General features: G+C 37.2%; 1 protein-coding gene across 2 annotated transcripts; it reads left to right on the forward strand.

Annotated features, from left to right (window-relative positions):
* The first annotated feature begins 428 nt into the window (after positions 1 to 428).
* Positions 429 to 17,487, forward strand: POK2 (phragmoplast orienting kinesin 2). 2 transcript variants are annotated; one of them, XM_088947729.1, is made up of 38 exons: positions 429 to 727; positions 897 to 1,611; positions 2,366 to 2,521; positions 2,624 to 2,707; positions 5,143 to 5,262; positions 5,352 to 5,465; positions 5,675 to 5,767; positions 5,876 to 6,036; positions 6,128 to 6,202; positions 6,305 to 6,392; positions 6,482 to 6,540; positions 6,624 to 6,687; positions 6,789 to 6,854; positions 6,945 to 7,136; positions 7,421 to 7,525; positions 7,620 to 7,855; positions 7,940 to 8,009; positions 8,097 to 8,162; positions 8,275 to 8,325; positions 8,413 to 8,492; positions 8,605 to 8,680; positions 8,779 to 10,491; positions 10,610 to 11,023; positions 11,227 to 13,815; positions 13,911 to 14,018; positions 14,101 to 14,258; positions 14,344 to 14,431; positions 14,543 to 14,617; positions 14,810 to 15,052; positions 15,149 to 15,247; positions 15,436 to 15,501; positions 15,602 to 15,660; positions 15,755 to 15,866; positions 15,967 to 16,077; positions 16,467 to 16,637; positions 16,739 to 16,804; positions 16,933 to 17,052; positions 17,159 to 17,487. In XM_088947729.1, exons 2-38 carry the CDS (start codon positions 898 to 900, stop codon positions 17,294 to 17,296), a joined length of 9,000 nt encoding a protein of 2,999 aa, XP_088803855.1. In that variant the 5' UTR covers positions 429 to 727; position 897; the 3' UTR covers positions 17,297 to 17,487. The 2 variants fall into 2 exon arrangements, 1 of the variants encoding a protein (XP_088803855.1); XR_016099928.1 differs by lacking the exons at positions 16,467 to 16,637; positions 16,739 to 16,804; positions 16,933 to 17,052; positions 17,159 to 17,487 and having other exon boundaries at positions 14,782 to 15,052; positions 15,967 to 16,078.
* The last annotated feature ends 218 nt before the right edge of the window (positions 17,488 to 17,705 follow it).

Raw genomic sequence — 17,705 nt, forward strand, 5'->3', positions numbered from 1 at the left:
AAAAAACTGATGTATTACTCTAATGTTTTCCGTTTGGATTAGTGATGGGAGATTTCTATGATTTTTTCAAAAATTTAGGGGAGGTATTTGTTAAAGTTAAATTAGTGGGGAGGTTTTTGTATTTTACCCAAAACTAAACCATATTACCAAACCGTCGGGACTCGGGAATAAATTAATAATAAATAAACCTTCACAATTCAAAATTTCAAACTGGAACAAAGTCTCCTCTAGTGCAGACAGGTTAGTAATATATAGCCGTTAGAAAGGCTGAAGTGGCTGTTTGTCGTCTATTATTATATCACAAGCCCTTTTTCTTTTAATGCCAAAAGTGTCCCGTAATTCAAAACGCAAATGCGCGGCGACGTCTTCGGGGACCTCAAATTCAAACTAAAACACTATCTCAGCCGTTCAATCCAATTTCATAAAATGTTCAAAACCATGAACTCTGTTCAGCGATTTTCAGTTGGAGAGTGAGTGTGAGAGTGTGGTGAGGGGGAGAGGGTGGAATTGCGAAAGAAGAAAGAGAAAAATTCGTGTTTCTGAAAACTACATTCTGTAAATGAATCAAGATCCAAGAGTTTCTAGCCATCCCTCGACGACCTATTTCTTGGACATTTCAAGATCTCCCTCGAAAACCCTAAAACAGAAGCAGCTGAGCTAATTATCAGATCGATAAGATTTCAGGAGTTCGTCGGTTTTCTATATTATTTCTCAATTCCTCTTTCAGGTATACATATATTATCGTGGATAGCTCCATTAATTTTGTGCGTGTGCGTTGGAGAATGTATGCATAAATCTGGCTTACGTCTTGGCGTTATTTCCCTATTCAGAATAGGTTTATAGTTTTCATTTCCCTCAGTAACAAGTCTTACATTATTGTTGGAAATATATTACAGAATGTTAAGGGACTTGAAAATCTTTCGACGGAATTCTGGGAAGAATCCTACTGCAGAGGAAATTGAGAATGTTCCAGTAAATCCTTCTGATTCGTTGATAATTCAACCAGCTGTTGACGTGTCGAGGGCTCCTTTAAACACGATCGCAGAGCTTACTCAGAATCCTAAAGTTGTAGCACCAGAACAAGATGCAGGCGTTAGGAGTAAGGTGGACAGAACTCCTTCTAAGACAAAGGGAAAAGGCTATGATGTCACAGGGCTGCTTCGCACTCCAGAGAAACAAGGAATTGGTCATTCCTCAAGGAATAGATTTGGGTGGTCACAGAAGAATGAACCTAATTTGAATGTCGCTGAAACACGCGACGAAGGGAGAGCTGACATTAGCTACGGACCTTCAAGCCGTGGGAATTTGGGTTCTGCAAACACGACTCCTCGTTCATTTCGGGTCACGGGGAAAGCTACATCAACCCATTCCGAAAGTAATTCAACACAAAGCACACCAACCAAGAGTGTGACCAAGCCTCCTAATCCAGCATTTGCTCCACTTAGTGTCTGTCGCCCTCCTTTGAGCTCAGGTGCTCGCTCGGGAAATAGTACTGTCCTGTCTAAAGGGGTTTCTATCTCATCTGCGCCACAATTGGTTGTAAATACTGTCGAAGTGCCTCACTTCGAGCCACGAGAGGATCCGTCATTCTGGATGGATCACAATGTACAGGCAAGTTCACCCTATTGTGATTGATTTATTTCTATTTTGTGATCATTAACACAGATCAAATAGATATTTATTGATAAAGAAAACCCCTTCTGTTAAAATCAAACATCTTGATAGCTGACATTAACACAAAAATCGATGCTTTAAATCAGCAGAAAATTCATCCCTGTAATTGAATACAGCTTCAGGATTTCCCATAATGGTACCTTCCTAAAAGTCCCTTCTTTTGCGAGACCATAGACTAAGGAGTTAGCTGATCTAGGTATCCAATTGAACAATCTGTTCAGGAAGGTGGCTAATGCCTTTTTTCTAGGGATAAGTAGACTGCACTCCACCTCAGAATTCTGATTTCCACTGCAGACCTACAACAATTCAAAATTTCAAACACCTCCACTTAAACACCTATACCCTTAACCCACTACCCACCCGTGTATTGGCATCAATTCTGAGCTGGTACTTACCCCAACTGTATGGTGGAGCTAAGATTCGTGGAGGTGGACTGAACAGTAAAAACCCCTTTTTTCTAATCTATTATACTGTTGTCATCACCATCTAATCTTTGTCCCAAATATATGGGGTCATCGGCTACATGAATCCTGTTTCACCATTCCGTTCTGTTCAGTGCCATATCCATTGTTAAATTATGCACTTTCTCAAATCATTGTATAATTTTGTAAGTGATGGAAAACAATAACATGAATGGGCATCATTGGCATTTTATTTATGAGTTAACACTCATTGTGTCGCACTTTTCTAGGTTTTAATACGTATACGTCCTCTCAATAGCATGGAAAGGAGTTCTCATGGTTACAACAGGTGCTTGAAGCAGGAGAGTGCACAAAGCATTACATGGATTGGACAACCAGAAACTCGATTCACATTTGATCATGTAGCATGCGAAACTGTCAACCAGGTCTGGTTAGAAAGAGAGATAAAAGATAAGAGGTAGAGAGAGAGAGAGGGAGTAATTGAAGTTCTTAATTTGTTAAATTTGTTCAAATTTTATTTTATGCAGGAAATGCTTTTTAGAGTGGCTGGTCTTCCAATGATAGAGAATTGTCTGTCTGGATACAACAGCTGTATTTTTGCTTATGGTCAGGTATTTCTGTTATATCTAAACTTGATACCACGTCCTTAGCTTGATTGGAAAATTAATGGCAGACATAAATACCGTGGTAGTGTAAGAAAGAAAACTACCTGTAAATACGAAGGTAATGTGACCAAGGTCAAACATAGGAACTCTAATAAGCTTCTTTATTGGCATTTGTTACTCTACCATGAACACAAATGCTAGCCACATGCCCATGTTCTAATCTTGATATATATGCATAGGCTCTAGTCCCCAGTTTTCATCTGTCATATATGTACTGATATATCAATGTTTGGAGAGTGGGTTAGCTGAATTTGGTAACTGTTTTACAGGCTGTGGGACCAATCATTTTGCTCCTTACCAGCCATAAATGCAAGTGAGAGATTGAGTGATTGTGGGCCATATGCCCATATGCACTTTATGGCTGTTGTGGAGCAAAATGATTGGCCCCACAACCATTTAAACAGCTATATAATTCAGCTAATATAACCATTTAGAGAGTATCTACCATTTATTTAGTGGTAATAAGGTATTATTTGACTTGGAAAAATGGGAGAGTTTCACATCTTCCCATCGGCAGATGGTGGACCTTACATGAGTCTGCACAGATTTGTAGAATGCTTTGAGATTTGAATCCTACCATATAACATAATCACATGCTCCAACTAAAGATCCCTAGATTGAAAAACCAGACCAAATCAATATCATAATCACAACTACATCCCCTCCTTTCTAGGTACTTTTCTATATTATTTTCTAAAAGCAAATTTGTTGGAGAAGATGGAGTTGTGCCAACATTTATCAATTTTTATTACAAGATAAATGCAATTATAAATTACAACCTCATGGGGGGTATTAAAAACATATTATATTTTTCATTGATGGGCAGAAATCTATTTGGGGTAATGGTACCCATTTTTCCAGTCTTCATATGTCTATGTATGTGTGTGTGTATACTATGGCATTTGAATCCAGCGATTTAAAAGGCGCGCCTTAGATAGGCGAGGCGCATTTTGGGGTATGCACCTCGCCCAGGTCCTAGGCGTACACCTGGTGCGCCTAGGCATGCACCTGATGCGCCTTGCACCTTAGCCTAGGCGTGCGCCTTTTTAAAATTTTGTGCTTTTTTGCTATTTTTCGAGTCTAATGGCTGGGCCGGGGGCTCTACCCCCAGATCCCAACCATGCGCCTCGAGGCAAGCCCGAACAAATCTATGTTAGGGTCTGAATTTCTTATTTCTCACATAAAAAATAATGATTTTATAACTTTCATTGCCTTTTAAGAATATATTTTATTGTAGTGAATGAATGAACACCATTAGTAAATAGGGGGTGGGTGTGGTACAAAGGCGACTCATAGAATCAAGAATGCAATATGTTTTACATCACATTAGCTACTTGAAGCAATGCAATTAAGGAGAAAAAGAGATTGTGGGTTTTACATGCTTGAAAATGCTTTATATGTTTACTTTTATCTTTAAATTTTCATTTGAATACGCTTTACATGCTATGTTTATGTATTTTAATTTTAGATAATAGGTTTTTTAAAACATTTATTTTAAACTTTAAGTTTATATTTTTTTTATTAACGTTATGTTTAATATTTTTTTTTGATTTTTTTGCATTTAATTTTTTTTGGCTTTTTTTTTTTAATTTTCTGACTTTTTTTTTATTTTTAGCTTTTTTTTTTTTTTGTAATTTTGTGCCTTTCTTAAAAAGGTGCACGCCTTGCCTTGCACCTCAAGCGCAAATTGGCCCTTGCGCTTTTTTTGCGCCTTGTGCTTTTAAAACACTGTTTGGATCCTACCATATCACATATTCCCATGTCTAAAGATTCCTATATTGAAAAGTAACCAAATCATTATCATGATAAAAATTACCTCCCGTCCTTTCTAGGTAACTTTCCATATTCTTTTCTAATTTGAAGAGAAAATTTAATTGTATGAAATGAGATTTAGGGGACAATTATCAATTTATTAAAAGATAAAGGCGGGTATAATTTGCAACATCAGGAGTATTTGGGAAAACATTTGACACTTTTTCCTTGATGAGTAGAATCTATTTGGGGTAAAAGGAACGAATTCCCGAGGGCTAACATAAATGAAGAACTTGCTCCTTACCTCTTAAATGATTTTTTTTTCTTATTGTTTGAATGAATGCAATGCATGATTGCTAAAATGTTATCAGTTAATAATATTAAATTTTAATATAATTTAGAACTTCTGAATGGTGTATTATGTTCCTTCTCATACATGAATCATATGATGCAAGCTCCATAGCATTCCTGTGATTTCGAGTAATAAATTAACTTGATTTTATCAAATTTACCATATGAACTTGTACAATTACCTTTTCTATTGATGTTAATTACTTAATTGCATCTGGGACTGTCTTCTAAGCCCTTTATAATTTGTTACTAAAACACAAATGAATTTATTCATGTAGACAGGAAGTGGAAAGACATATACCATGCTTGGCGAGATTGATGAACTGGAAGTCAAGCCAAGTCCAAACCGTGGGATGACACCACGCATCTTTGAATTCTTGTTTGCAAGAACTAGAGCAGTAACTTTTAAACCTCCATGTTAATCTTGATGATTAGACTTTTAAATTTCATATACTGCAGCTGATAGATGCTTTCTTTTTGGTTGCAGGAAGAGGAAAGCAGAAGGGATGAAAAGTTAAAATATAATTGCAAGTGTTCCTTCTTAGAGATTTACAATGAACAAATTACGGATCTCCTTGATCCTTCATCCACAAATTTGCTTGTAAGTTGCCATTTTTTACAAAGTTCATTCATCATTGTCATCATCATCATCATCTAAGCCTTATCCCAACTATTTGGGGTCAGGCTGGTCAGCTACATGAATCCTGTTTTTTCATTCCATTCTGTCTAGTGCCATATCCATTGATTATATAACTCACTGCCCTTGGAAATTGGATTATTTCTAATTTGATGGTACCTTGATAACTCTAGCTACGGGAGGACATTAAGAAGGGAATATATGTTGAAAATCTTACTGAGTTTGAAGTCCAGACTGTTAATGACATTCTTAAGCTTCTTGCTCAGGTAATCTTTGATTAAGCTTGGTACATCCTCCCTCCCGTGTTTATCTCTTTTGATTAAGATTGGTACATACACCCTCATGTGGTGCCTTAACTTTCTCTTTCTCAACAGGGTGCTGCTAATAGAAAAGTTGCAGCGACAAATATGAATAGAGAGAGCAGCCGATCGCATAGTGTTTTCACCTGTGTGATAGAAAGTAGGTGGGAAAAAGATTCTACTTCTAACCTACGGTTTGCAAGACTAAACCTTGTAGATCTTGCTGGTTCAGAAAGGTAATATTGGGTTCTCTAGCTTGTTGATGACATGCATGCTTTAAGTATGCTTGAGTTGTGGTACTCAATAAAAAATTATCATTCTTTACAGACAAAAGACATCTGGGGCTGAAGGCGAGCGCCTAAAGGAAGCTGCAAATATCAACAAATCATTATCCACACTTGGGTATTTTGCTTGATGTCAAGTTGCTTTGATTATTTTCATATTTCATAAAGTTATTAAATCCTTGTTGGCTGATTCACTTTGCAATTTATGTCATGTTTCTAGTCATGTAATCATGGTTTTGGTGGATGTGGCACATGGGAAGCAACGGCATGTTCCTTATAGAGACTCAAGATTGACATTTCTTCTTCAGGTTAGATTTTAAATTCCTAATAAAGAAGGCTTTTTAAGTTCTGAAATTACCTAGGTATGATGTCAAGTTTCATTTACAATGCATTACAGGATTCGCTTGGTGGAAACTCAAAAACTATGATCATTGCTAATGTCAGTCCTTCAATCTGGTAGGTCTTGCTATTTTTGCTTTCATTGTTGCTGTCTCAGTTTGTCCTATTTTATAACAAATTCTCATAAATCTTCATTGCAGTTGTGCTGCCGAATCACTAAGCACTCTAAAGTTTGCTCAGCGTGCAAAACTTATTCAGAACAATGTAATGGTTTTATTACTTTTATTGCTTCGATTAATATAATATGTAGTGTATTTTTCGTTACGTGATCATAGTTGATTCTTCTTTTTCCTTGTAAATTCAAGGCTGTTGTGAATGAGGATGCTTCAGGGGACATAATAGCATTACAACATCAGATACGGCTTTTAAAGGTTATATGGAATCTTATACATATTTCATATAAGTTCTAGTTCTGTGTTTTAAATTTTAAAATGAACTTAAATTGGAGTTATATGAAACAGGAGGAGCTTTCTGTTCTCAAGCGCCAGAATGTCTCTAGGTCTCTTTCATTTCGTTCAGCAATATTTGAAGATGCTGATGTGGAAGGATATGAAACTTCTTCTGTAAGAAAGACACATGAAATGGATCAGAGCACTACTGATGATTCACATGGTTCTGCCTCTTCGGGCATCATTAGAATGTCCACTAAACAGGTGATGCTGCTTGTTCTTGGCACATTTTGTTTCTGAGATATAATGCTTGTTGATAATCTACAGAAGACGTTTAGGATCATCTTAGGTACAATTTCCTATTCAATATGTCTCCCAGTAGATTAGTGCTAAAACTCCACATGTGTCTCCATTCAAGTGTATTCTGGTTTATGCCTACTTGATAGTTACATTAGAACTCTCTCTGCCCCCAAAACACGGAAGCTTGTTTCTTCAAAATCATCACTCACTTCCAAGGGCTATGGTGGTCTCATCTTAATCTATTTCAGCTGAAATCGTTGGAGACCATACTTGCTGGTGCATTGAGAAGAGAAAGGATGGCAGATACTTCTATCAAGCAGCTTGAAGCTGAAATTGAACAGCTGAACCGCCTGGTAATTCTCTATCTTTGAAGCACCCAATTTGTTTTTTAGCTTATGTTTCTGACCAATGTGCTTGGATAATTACCAAACACCCATTGCTTCTCAGGTTCATCAAAGAGAGGAGGACAACCGGAGCACTAAAATGATGCTGAGGTTCCGTGAGGATAAAATTCGAAGAATGGAGTCACTTGTGGGTGGTATATTGCCTCCAGATGCATATCTGTTGGAAGAAAACAATTCTTTATCTGAAGAGATACAAATACTTCGTGCTAAAGTTGATAGAAACCCAGAAGTGACTCGTTTTGCATTGGAGAATATTAGGCTATTAGATCAACTTAGAAGGTAACACCTTAGAATTTCATTGGATAATTGTATGAGAGCCAAAACTTCTTTACTAATGTACTACCTTCCCTTGTATGCTTGTAGATTTCAAGACTTCTATGAGGAAGGGGAGAGAGAACTTCTCTTGGATGAAGTATCTGAACTGCGAAATCAGGTATGTAGTAGATCTCTGATGAAATTACAGTGCCTATTATGCTGGTGGTGTTATTCCTATTGTAAATGATGAGTTCTTCTTTTACAGTTAGCTCAGTTCCTAGAAGGAAAAACTGGACAGCATGATTTTCCTCACTTGAATATGCTACCTAAGGTTGGTCAATTTCATAATCTTGTTATTTTCCTTCCAAATTTCTCTTGGCGATTAGGTTTATGTTGTATTCACATCTCCCTTTTCGTTGATTCTTTACGCATTTTCTCTACAGAAACAGGAAGCTGTACATGTGACCAAAGAAAATGATGGCTTCCATTTGGAGGTTGCTTATTTATACTAAATTGAAACTATGACTTTTCTTTGAGAAACTGCATTTATGTCTGATATTTACTTTTATTATTGGTCTTAGCTGGAAAACACCTGCAAAGAATTAGAAGACTGCAGGAACAACCTAAAATCTTGCTTGGAGATGAATGCAAAACTAACTTGGTAATTGCAATCTGACACCGTGATAAATTCTGTCTTGTCAGATTGGAACCAACAGAATCTTGCAGCAGTCTCTGATTCTTGACGTCTATCTTTTTGCTTCCTTTTTCTACAGGGAAATAGATGACCTGCGTTTTCAGCTCAAGAACCTTAAATCTTCCACATTTGATGCAAATGCTAAACCAATGAAGGTGAACATTCTTGTATTGGTTTATGATTTCTTTAAATTTGTTGCATGAAAGCCTGCATGTTTCTTTAATGGTAGGTATCTAATTACCTTAATTTTCAGGAGTCCATGGCAGAAGTTCAACTATTTGAGGCTCAATTGCTCAAAGCAGTTCAAAAAGAAAAAATTGACTGGGAGCAACAAACTCTGATGAAACACACAGAAGAAATCATGAATTTGCAGCTGGAGTTGGACATACTAAAGATTATTCTCCAAGAAGAGAGGTCATTGCATGGTGAGGTAGAGAAAAGGACTTTATGCTTGAATAGAGATCTTGAGATAGAAAAAGAAAGATCTTTGCAGATCATCAAGCAATATGAAGATGTGAAGAATGAATTGAAGGATGCAAGAAATGTAATTGAAGCTCTTGAGTCCCAACAAATTTTATCAATCAATGAACTAGGGGATCTAAGAGTCAGCAACAGCCAATATATGGAGCTTCTGAGTAAACAAGAACAGGAAATCTTCATTTTAAAAGAACAACTTTCTAGTCAAGAATTAAAAAATAACCTACTTTTAAAGGTTTCAGATAGAGAGGATTCTTGCTTACGGGCAAAACTGAATAGAATGCATGATTCTCTTGAAAAGGCCAAGAGGCTGAACATGTCCTACCAAAGTGATCAAGCATTTCAGACATCACATGAGCAAGAAATGGATGAAGTTCGCAGGCAGGCTGAAGCTGAAACAGCTGAGGTAATTGTCTGTTTGCAGGAAGAGCTGGCCACTCTTCAGTATCAACTCGAGGAAAGCAGTGCAAAAGAGATGGAGACAAAACAGAGCTTGATGCATCTGGAAACAGAATCTAAGGAGCTCCAGGAAAGGTTACATTTTATGACCCAGAATAATGAAAGGCTTGGGGAACTGATAAAGGAGAAAGATTTGGAAATAAGGGCATTATCTGAAGAGTGGGAAAGACTGGCTTCTGACATGGAAGAAGTTCTTGCTGATGGACATGAGGCACTGAAAGATGCCTCTGATCAGCTTGATTTGATCTCCAGTTCCATCCCTCACAGAAGGACTTGGATTGGTGAGCAGGTAAATAAGATGATAAGAACCATTACTGAGAAAGAATTAACTATTCAAGAGCTCCAAAGATGTGTGGAGGATGCACATGACATAAGGAATGACATGGATTGGAAACTCAGGTCTTTAAGAGGTGCAGTACTGGCTATAACTGAAACACAGCAGCAAGAAAGAAATGAGAAAGAGAAAGAGGTTTTCCTTTTGAAATCACAGTTGAGTGCAAAAGATACAATCATAGCAGATTTAGAAAATAAGATAAGTTTTGAAAAAAGGCAGTGTAGCAATGCAGAGATTTGTGCAGTTGTTGCCTTTGTAATTGTAAACAGATTGTCTGAAATAAACTATGGTTATCTAGATGCATTGAAGAATAAAGATCTCCAACTTAGTGAGTCTGTAGAATTGAATTTGAAGATGGATACTCTTTTCCATGAAAAGGTTGCTGTAATTGAAGAAGCAGAAAAACAGATAAAAGATCTAACAATTGAACTAGAAGCATCTAAGGAGACATGTGCTACGCTTGAAGAGAAACTTACTGAAGAGAAGAAACAAGCTTGTTCCATGGAATGCAAGCTTGAAGAATTTGAGAAAGATTTCCTTTTGAAAACAAAGCAGAAACTAGATGAATTGAAAAGTGGTTTTTTCACACTCAATTCATGCATGAGTGAGTACACAGAGCCAGTTGGAGGGCCTGAGAAGGTACATGCCCCAGGAAGGCATGAGAATATCTGTGAGGAACACGATTCTGATGGAGGGGTAAGCTAATATTTTACTTCTTGTACACAACCAAACCATCTGAAAACTATTTATTTTCCTGGTTTTGTCAAGATGATAATTGTTAGTTTATTAATTATTTTGACTTGGGTTATTGCAGACTGGGACTGAAAAAAGTGAACGAAGCAGAAATGAAGAGTCAGATGTTGCTGTGGATATGACAAATGACATTACACAAAATGATTTAAAAATAGAAAAGGACACTTGTGCATGTGAACTAAAAAGTTTGGAACCTGGAAGGAATTCAAAAGATGTGTTTGATAGAGATATTACTATTCTTCTTCTGAAAAAAGAAATAGAATCTGCACTTGTCAGCTTAAGAGGAGTACAGGTTCAGATGGCCAAACTACTTGATGAGAAAGAGGAGATTAGAAAGTCTGAGAAGAAGAGTCGTCAAAGTGTGGAATGTCTCAAAGCCCAGGTTCTTGCACTTCAAGCAGAGATGAGCAGCATGGAGAAACAATTTAGTCTCAAAATGATGGAGCTAGACAATAAGCTTCAGACAGTTGAAGAGGTAGACACCTATATGTTTTCTTTCTTTCTTTCTTTCCTTTTTTTTTTTTTTTAGAATGTGAGAATGATAGCACTTGTTCATTCATTTTATGCACTTGCTGCATAACTAGGTTTTATTTTTCAAGGCAAAATTCAGACTCTAAATTTTCTGTTTGACCTTTTCCTCTCAACTATACTTGACCCCTTCTTTAATAATCTGTACAGGTGCTTGAGCTTGAGCTCACTGATGCAAAGGTGGTTGCAGCCCAGAAAAGTGCTGAGGCATCTTGTCTTCTTGCCAAATTTGAAGAGGCTCAGGAAACCATGAAAGAAGCAGATGCTGTGGTGAATGCACTGATGCTAGCAAACAAAAGTGCGAAGCTTGAGATTGAAAGGCTTAAAAAATTAGGAACTGCATTAGAAAGTGAGAGGGACTCCTTGATCAAAGAGGTTCAGAACTTAAATTCTTTGAATGATCTGAAGGATCAACAATATGATGACCTAGAAAACCAATTTAAATCAAGTTTATTAGAAACAAGGGGCCTAGTTCTTGAACTGGAGGACATCATTGCACAAGTCCGGGCCAATTTTGAGGAAGAATTTGAATCAGTAGGAGGTGAACTGAATTGCATGAAATCTCTGGTCCTAAGTTCTACAAACTTAATGAGCTCATTGTTGGAGGATGTATGGTCTGAGATAATTGTAAAAGATTGTGCAGTGTCAGTGCTACATCTTTGTCACATGGGAGTTTTGTTGGAGATGGTAACTGGGCTAAATGCAGAAAATGGACTGCTTCATCATGGACTATATGAATCAAACTCCCTCATAGCTGCTTTGAGGGAGCAAAATTTTAAAGCAAAAAAAGAACTTGAAATGTGCAGAATCCTGAAAGGGAAGCTTCTGGTTGACATCAAGAATAACTTTGATCGTATTGCTAGGAAAGAAGATGAAACTGGAAAGCTCAGTGCAAAGTTGATGTCTTTTGAGAAGAAAATCTTGGATTTACAACTCCAAGAAGAGTCCATGTTGGCCAGATCAAATTCAATGGGCTCTGAGCTTGCCATTTTGATGAAGGAGCTGGACATGAGCAAACAGAATTCTTTGAGAGTCACTTTGGATGAAGAGAAACTACTTAAAGACAAAGAGAAGGTTATAAAATCTCTGGAAGAGTTTATCATGACCAATTTGTCTGCAAAAGAATTTGAGTCTCTTGTTTTGAAATCAGAATTGAAATTGATGAACCTTCAAAGAGCTGATCTGGTGAGAGAGGGATGTAGACTTGCAGAAGTGCTTGATAATTTGAATAAAGAAATGGTTTTACTTATGGTAGATTTAGAAGTTGAAAAGCAATTGTTAATGGATACTGAGTCTGAGGTTGAGCTTCTAAAGAAAGAAGCTAATGAAGCACATAATGACAGGCAGGGCATATTGCAGAAGCTGAAGCAAAGTAGCTTAAAAATCACAGAGATGGATAAAGTGAATAAAACCCTTGAACAGGACATTCAATTCTTAAAAGAAGTTTCGTGCTTGAGCCAAAGTGAGCTTGATGAGGCCCTCAAAGATAAGGAAAGACTGTTGGCACAGGTTCAAGTGCTTGAGATTGAAAAGAAAAGACTTCATGAAGAGATGAGCTCAAAGGAAGCAGCCTTGAATTCTTCTTCTAATCATATTTCAGTCCTTAAAATCCAAAATCAGAAGTTGCAGAATGATGCAAGCTTGCTGGACTCTTCTGTTTGCAGGCTGCAAACTGAATATGACCAAGAAAAACACAGATTGCAAGACAGAATTTCTTCCCTGGAAGCTTGCATTTCTAGCCTGAAGATTGATCTGGAGATTAGAAATGCAGAAATGGAGAGGCTTGAGCATTCTCAGTCTGTCTCTGTGGAGGAACTTAGATCCAATAGACGGGATTTAGAGTTCCAAATTGACAATGTAAATGCCTTGAAGGAAGAGAATGGTTCTTTGAAATATGAACTTATGTCTGTTGGGCAGAAGAGGGTTGAAATTCTCTCTCTGATAAGATTAAATGCTAAGAATTGTGTTGATTTATTCAAAGTTGTGGACATGTCAGGGAACAAAATATGTGAAATACTGGAGGAGAAAATTTTGACATTATTAAATAGAATGTTTCAGGAGATATCTGAAAATGAAGAAAGGGTCTCTAAGGTCATAGTAGAGTCGGAGCACTTGGAGCATTTTGTTCAAGAGCTGATCTCAGAAAATTTGTCTCTCCAAGATGAGTTACTGAGGAAAGAAGATGTTTTGAAAGGTCTGCTGTTTGATCTTAGCTTGTTGCAAGAGTCAGCATCCAATGCCAAGGACCAAAAAGATGAACTTGAAGAAATGGTTGCTGCATTGGAGTCATTGGAAGAAGAACTTGCAGCTAAATCAGGCGAGCTTGATGAGGCTGTTGCCCATGGTCAAATGCTTGAAAGTGATTTGCAAGGGAAAATCAACATGATATCTTCCCTTGAGTTAGATATCTCAAAAGATCGTGAGTCACTAAAGCTGCTTTCAGATCAAAATCTTGAACTGAAAGTTCAAGTGGAAGATCTTTTAACAGAAAAAACTTCTACTGAAGAGGAGTTAACAGAGAGAAGAAGAGTGACTGAAAGGTTAGAAGAGGAAGTCCTTGAAATGGGTAATGCCTTGGGAGAAATGAATAATTTCATTGAGTCCTTGAAGAATGACTTGGATAAAGTATCTACAGAGAGGACTGACCTTTACTCTGAGGTTCTTACATTGAAAGAAAAACTAGAAACTGTGCAGGCTCTGGCTGAAGAAAATGAAGCTATTGCCGTGGAAGCTCGACAGGTATGTTTTTATTTGGTGTGGTGATTATTTTAATTCTTTGTTATTTCATTGCCTTTCTTCTTTTCTGATTCATGTTTTTATTCTGTTACAATCAGATGGCTGAGTCAAGAAAAATTTATGCCGAAGAAAAGGAAGAGGAAGTGAAGCTGTTAGAGAGGTCTGTTGAAGAGTTGGAATGTACCGTGAATGTATTGGAAAACAAGGTGAACTTTGAACTTTGTTTCTATTTTAGATGTAGATCTTTGTTCTTGTTTACCTTTTTACATTGGTTTTGCACTTTTCTAGGTTGACATTGTCAAAGAGGAGGCTGAAAAGCAACGGTTGCAGAGGGAAGATCTGGAAATGGAGCTTCAGTCTTTGAGGCATCAGATGCTTACAGTACATAATTCTAGCATTATGATGAGTTCAGATACTCAAAATGTTTCAAATGTTGATCTCCAAAGGTTAGGAGCAATTATAATCAAATGCATGTCAGAATCGTACTGAACTGTTCACTTTAACACTATTATCTATTCTCGCTTTCAACAGGAAGCTAGAAGAAAAAGAGATTGACATGCAAGAAGCCCAAAAACAAATAAAGATTCTTGAGAAGAATGTTGCTGAGAAGGAGGCAGAGGTTCACCTTTCATATGCCTGTTTCATTAGAAGTTCCCAAATTTTTGCAAAAGATGGTAAAAAAGTATTCTAATAGCATACTGGAATTGACAAGTTTACCGTTTACCTACAGATTTCACAGTGCAGAGCTCATATTTCAGAGTTGAATTTGCATGCAGAGGCACAGGCACGTGAGTATAAGCAGAAGGTAGCTCATCACTTCACAGTAATAAGTTTTCAAATGTTACAATATTGTCTTATTTTACTGCCTTAGTTGTTAGATGACACCATACAATTTGCTCATTACTGCCTTAGTTGTTAGGTGACATCATAGAATTTGCTGCCTCCTTGTCCTCCTTTTACCATCTGCAGCTCAACTGACTTTGAGACATGAAAGCAGTTCAAAGCATTGGAAGCCATGGCTGAACAAGTCAAACCTGAGCAGACATTCTCCCATGTTGCAAATTTATCATCGAGTAAACCAGAGAAGAATGCTGCAAAATCTAGGGGTTCTGGTTCCCCTTTTAAATGCATTGGTTTGGGCTTGACACAGCAAATAAACTCTGAGAAGGATGAGGAGCTTAATGCAGGGAGGCTTCGTATAGAAGAGCTTGAAGCATTAGCTGCAAGTCGACAGAAAGAGGTTGGTATTTTTCTCCAGCATGTTTGGCTTGACTTGTTCTCGTTTTGCCAAGATGTGATATATATTCATTCAAATTCTCTATATTTCTCCTTCCAGATATTCATGTTGAATGCTAGACTAGCTGCTGCAGAGAGCATGACTCATGACGTTATTCGGGATTTATTAGGAGTAAAATTGGATATGACCAATTATGCTGTAAGAATACGAATACCCTTAATCTCTTTTCCCTTTTCTTTCTTTAATATTGCTTCATACTTCTTATCTTTCAGAAATTTGACTTGGTTCTTAATCTACTTTATTAGTGTATTTTCTTAGGAATTTCTTCTATTTGACTTGGTTCCCAAGTATAGTTATGCTTACCAACCTTTCCTTGTGGATGCTAGTCGCTGTTGGACTGTCAGCATGTACAGAAGATAACAGAGAAAGCTCGGCTACATAGTGAAGAATCTGTACTGAATGTTTTCTTTTCTTCTTTTAGTGATCTAATTATCTTGACTAGTTTCTTGCTAATGAGTACTCTTATTCCTTGAAAAAATTTCTCTCACGCAGGAGCAGGAGGTGCTGAAACTGAAGCAGCAACTTAATGAATTTATTAAAGAGAGACAAGGGTGAGCAACTGCAACATGGAAAAACTCTTATTCTGATAATTTTTGCTTCAGCATTTCCAAGTTGCATCTTTGTCATCTTTGTTTTGTTTTATAGATGGCTGGAAGAAATAAACCAAAAACATGCCGAGATGGTGGCAGCTCAAATTGCACTGGAAAAACTTCATCAGCGGGATCAGTTTCTGACAACAGAAAATGAAACACTGAAGGTTAAAAAAAAGACTTACAAATTAATTTTAGTGGATTGATATATGTAAAGTTGGATTTTTTTTAGTTTTTATGCTCTTATTCAATTTTTAATATGTACAGATAGAGAATGCAAACTATAAAAAGGAAGTAACAGAACTTCAGAGTGAAGTGAAGAAGCTCTCTGGCCAGCAAAATCTTCAGCAGCGCATCCATCATCATGCGAAAATCAAGGCACATGATCATTCCCAATTGACTTGAGTATTTGGAAATCTTAATATTATTTGTCAAAAAGGAGAATTAGAATTTAGTTTATTGGCCTAAAAAAGCATTTTGGGTATATCTCAATAAAGTAGTTGTGATGTGGGCAATAAATCAGAGTTGACCATATCTATCAAGGGTTTATGGGCACTGAAAAATTAAGGTGCCATTTGGCAAGTCTTTTTAGGAAGATCTTCTGGCAGCCCAGATGGACAAAAGACGTGCCAAAGGCCGCCTAAAATTTTCAGAATATTTGTTGATTTAGTCTTAGGTACAAAGCATTTATTTGTATTTTCAAAGCATCAGTATTTTCTGCATTTTCCCTTCAAATTAATGTTTTGATGGTTTACCCAATGGTACAGGAAGAAAACTATTCTTTGAAAACTCAGAATTATGAATTAGGTGCTAAGTTGCGTCGAACAGAGGGCATTCTTTCTCGTGTCAAAGAAGAGCTTGCCCGCTATCGCGTTTCTAGTGGAAGGAGCCCCTTTATCAATTTTGATGAGGAGCAACGACTCAATGAAAAGCTAAAGGTTAGTATCCAGTCAAAGGATAGTAGTTCTCCATATTCCTTGGGTTGATTGATTTCATGGTGAGAGCTGGTGGCCTAATAGTCTAGGTAAATCAACAACAGGAAACAGAGGAAGAGAGACTCCAATTAGCACAGAAGCTGTTGGGCTTGTGCACCAGCATTTTAAAGGTCGGTGGAACCCTCTCTTTCTTCCTTCATATATGTAAACTTGTGGTCCAGGTTTTTCTTGGTCCTTGGAATGTAATTCAACATTTCAAGTTTTTTAACCACAATTCCAATTTAAATCCACATTGCAGGCAGCTGGGATTAAGCAACCTGTATCCAATATTAGTCTCTCTGTTGCTGAAGAGGCACTTGGCCAGCTTAGGGACCGGGTCACTTCACTGGGAAGAGAGTTGGAAGATTTGAAATTCAAGGTATGGGCATGATTCAACGAGGTCTACTGCTTTTGGTAAAGATAGAATAATATTTCTTCTGAATGCACTGGCTAGTAGAACTACAAGATTGCTAATTATTTTGCAGAGTAAAATAACAAGTGAACGGATTCGGTTGTCTGAGCTCAATCCAGAATCTTCATCGCTAGGCTCAATGATAGATGAAAAAAGTTTAAGACAAAGAGGGGTGTCCCATACCCCATTTCTTTCATCTTTAAGTCGATAATGCAAGGGCAAGTTGGAGATTTTTTTTCCCTTCATTGTTGTGTTAGTTCTTTGCTAACACTTGTGAAGATGAGACCGTACTTATTGTAATTGGTTAAAGCAGGCTTGTCATATATGCCAGTAATCAAGCAATCAATTCTTTTGTATACATTCAAAATCAATGGAAATAAAGAGTCTTGGAGCTTCTTGTAATTTTGTCTGTACCGGTGAAGCTGCTACAATTATAAACTTTCAAGTTTCAATGCCCATACATCGTTTACCAAAAAAAGCCATCTGACAGACATCCAGGGATGAGGGTGATCATGGGTGGCGCCTGGACCCTGGCCTGAGCTGGGACGTGCCTATCTTTTTGTTCCACTATGATATGGGAAAGATATGATATTTGATTTTTTTTTTTTTTTTTTACCAAT

This window comes from Nelumbo lutea, chromosome 5 (assembly GCF_056320005.1).
Source record: "Nelumbo lutea isolate HS-2025 chromosome 5, American lotus-T2T, whole genome shotgun sequence".
Lineage (NCBI taxonomy): Eukaryota > Viridiplantae > Streptophyta > Magnoliopsida > Proteales > Nelumbonaceae > Nelumbo > Nelumbo lutea.

Excerpts from the sequence above, each read along its gene's own strand:
- POK2 (XM_088947729.1), top strand. The coding sequence starts at position 898 with ATGTTAAGGGACTTGAAAATCTTTCGACGGAATTCTGGGAAGAATCCT. Across the intron at positions 1,612-2,365 it reads GGATGGATCACAATGTACAG|GTTTTAATACGTATACGTCC; the intron begins GCAAGTTCACCC and ends GCACTTTTCTAG. Across the intron at positions 5,466-5,674 it reads CTTCATCCACAAATTTGCTT|CTACGGGAGGACATTAAGAA; the intron begins GTAAGTTGCCAT and ends TGATAACTCTAG.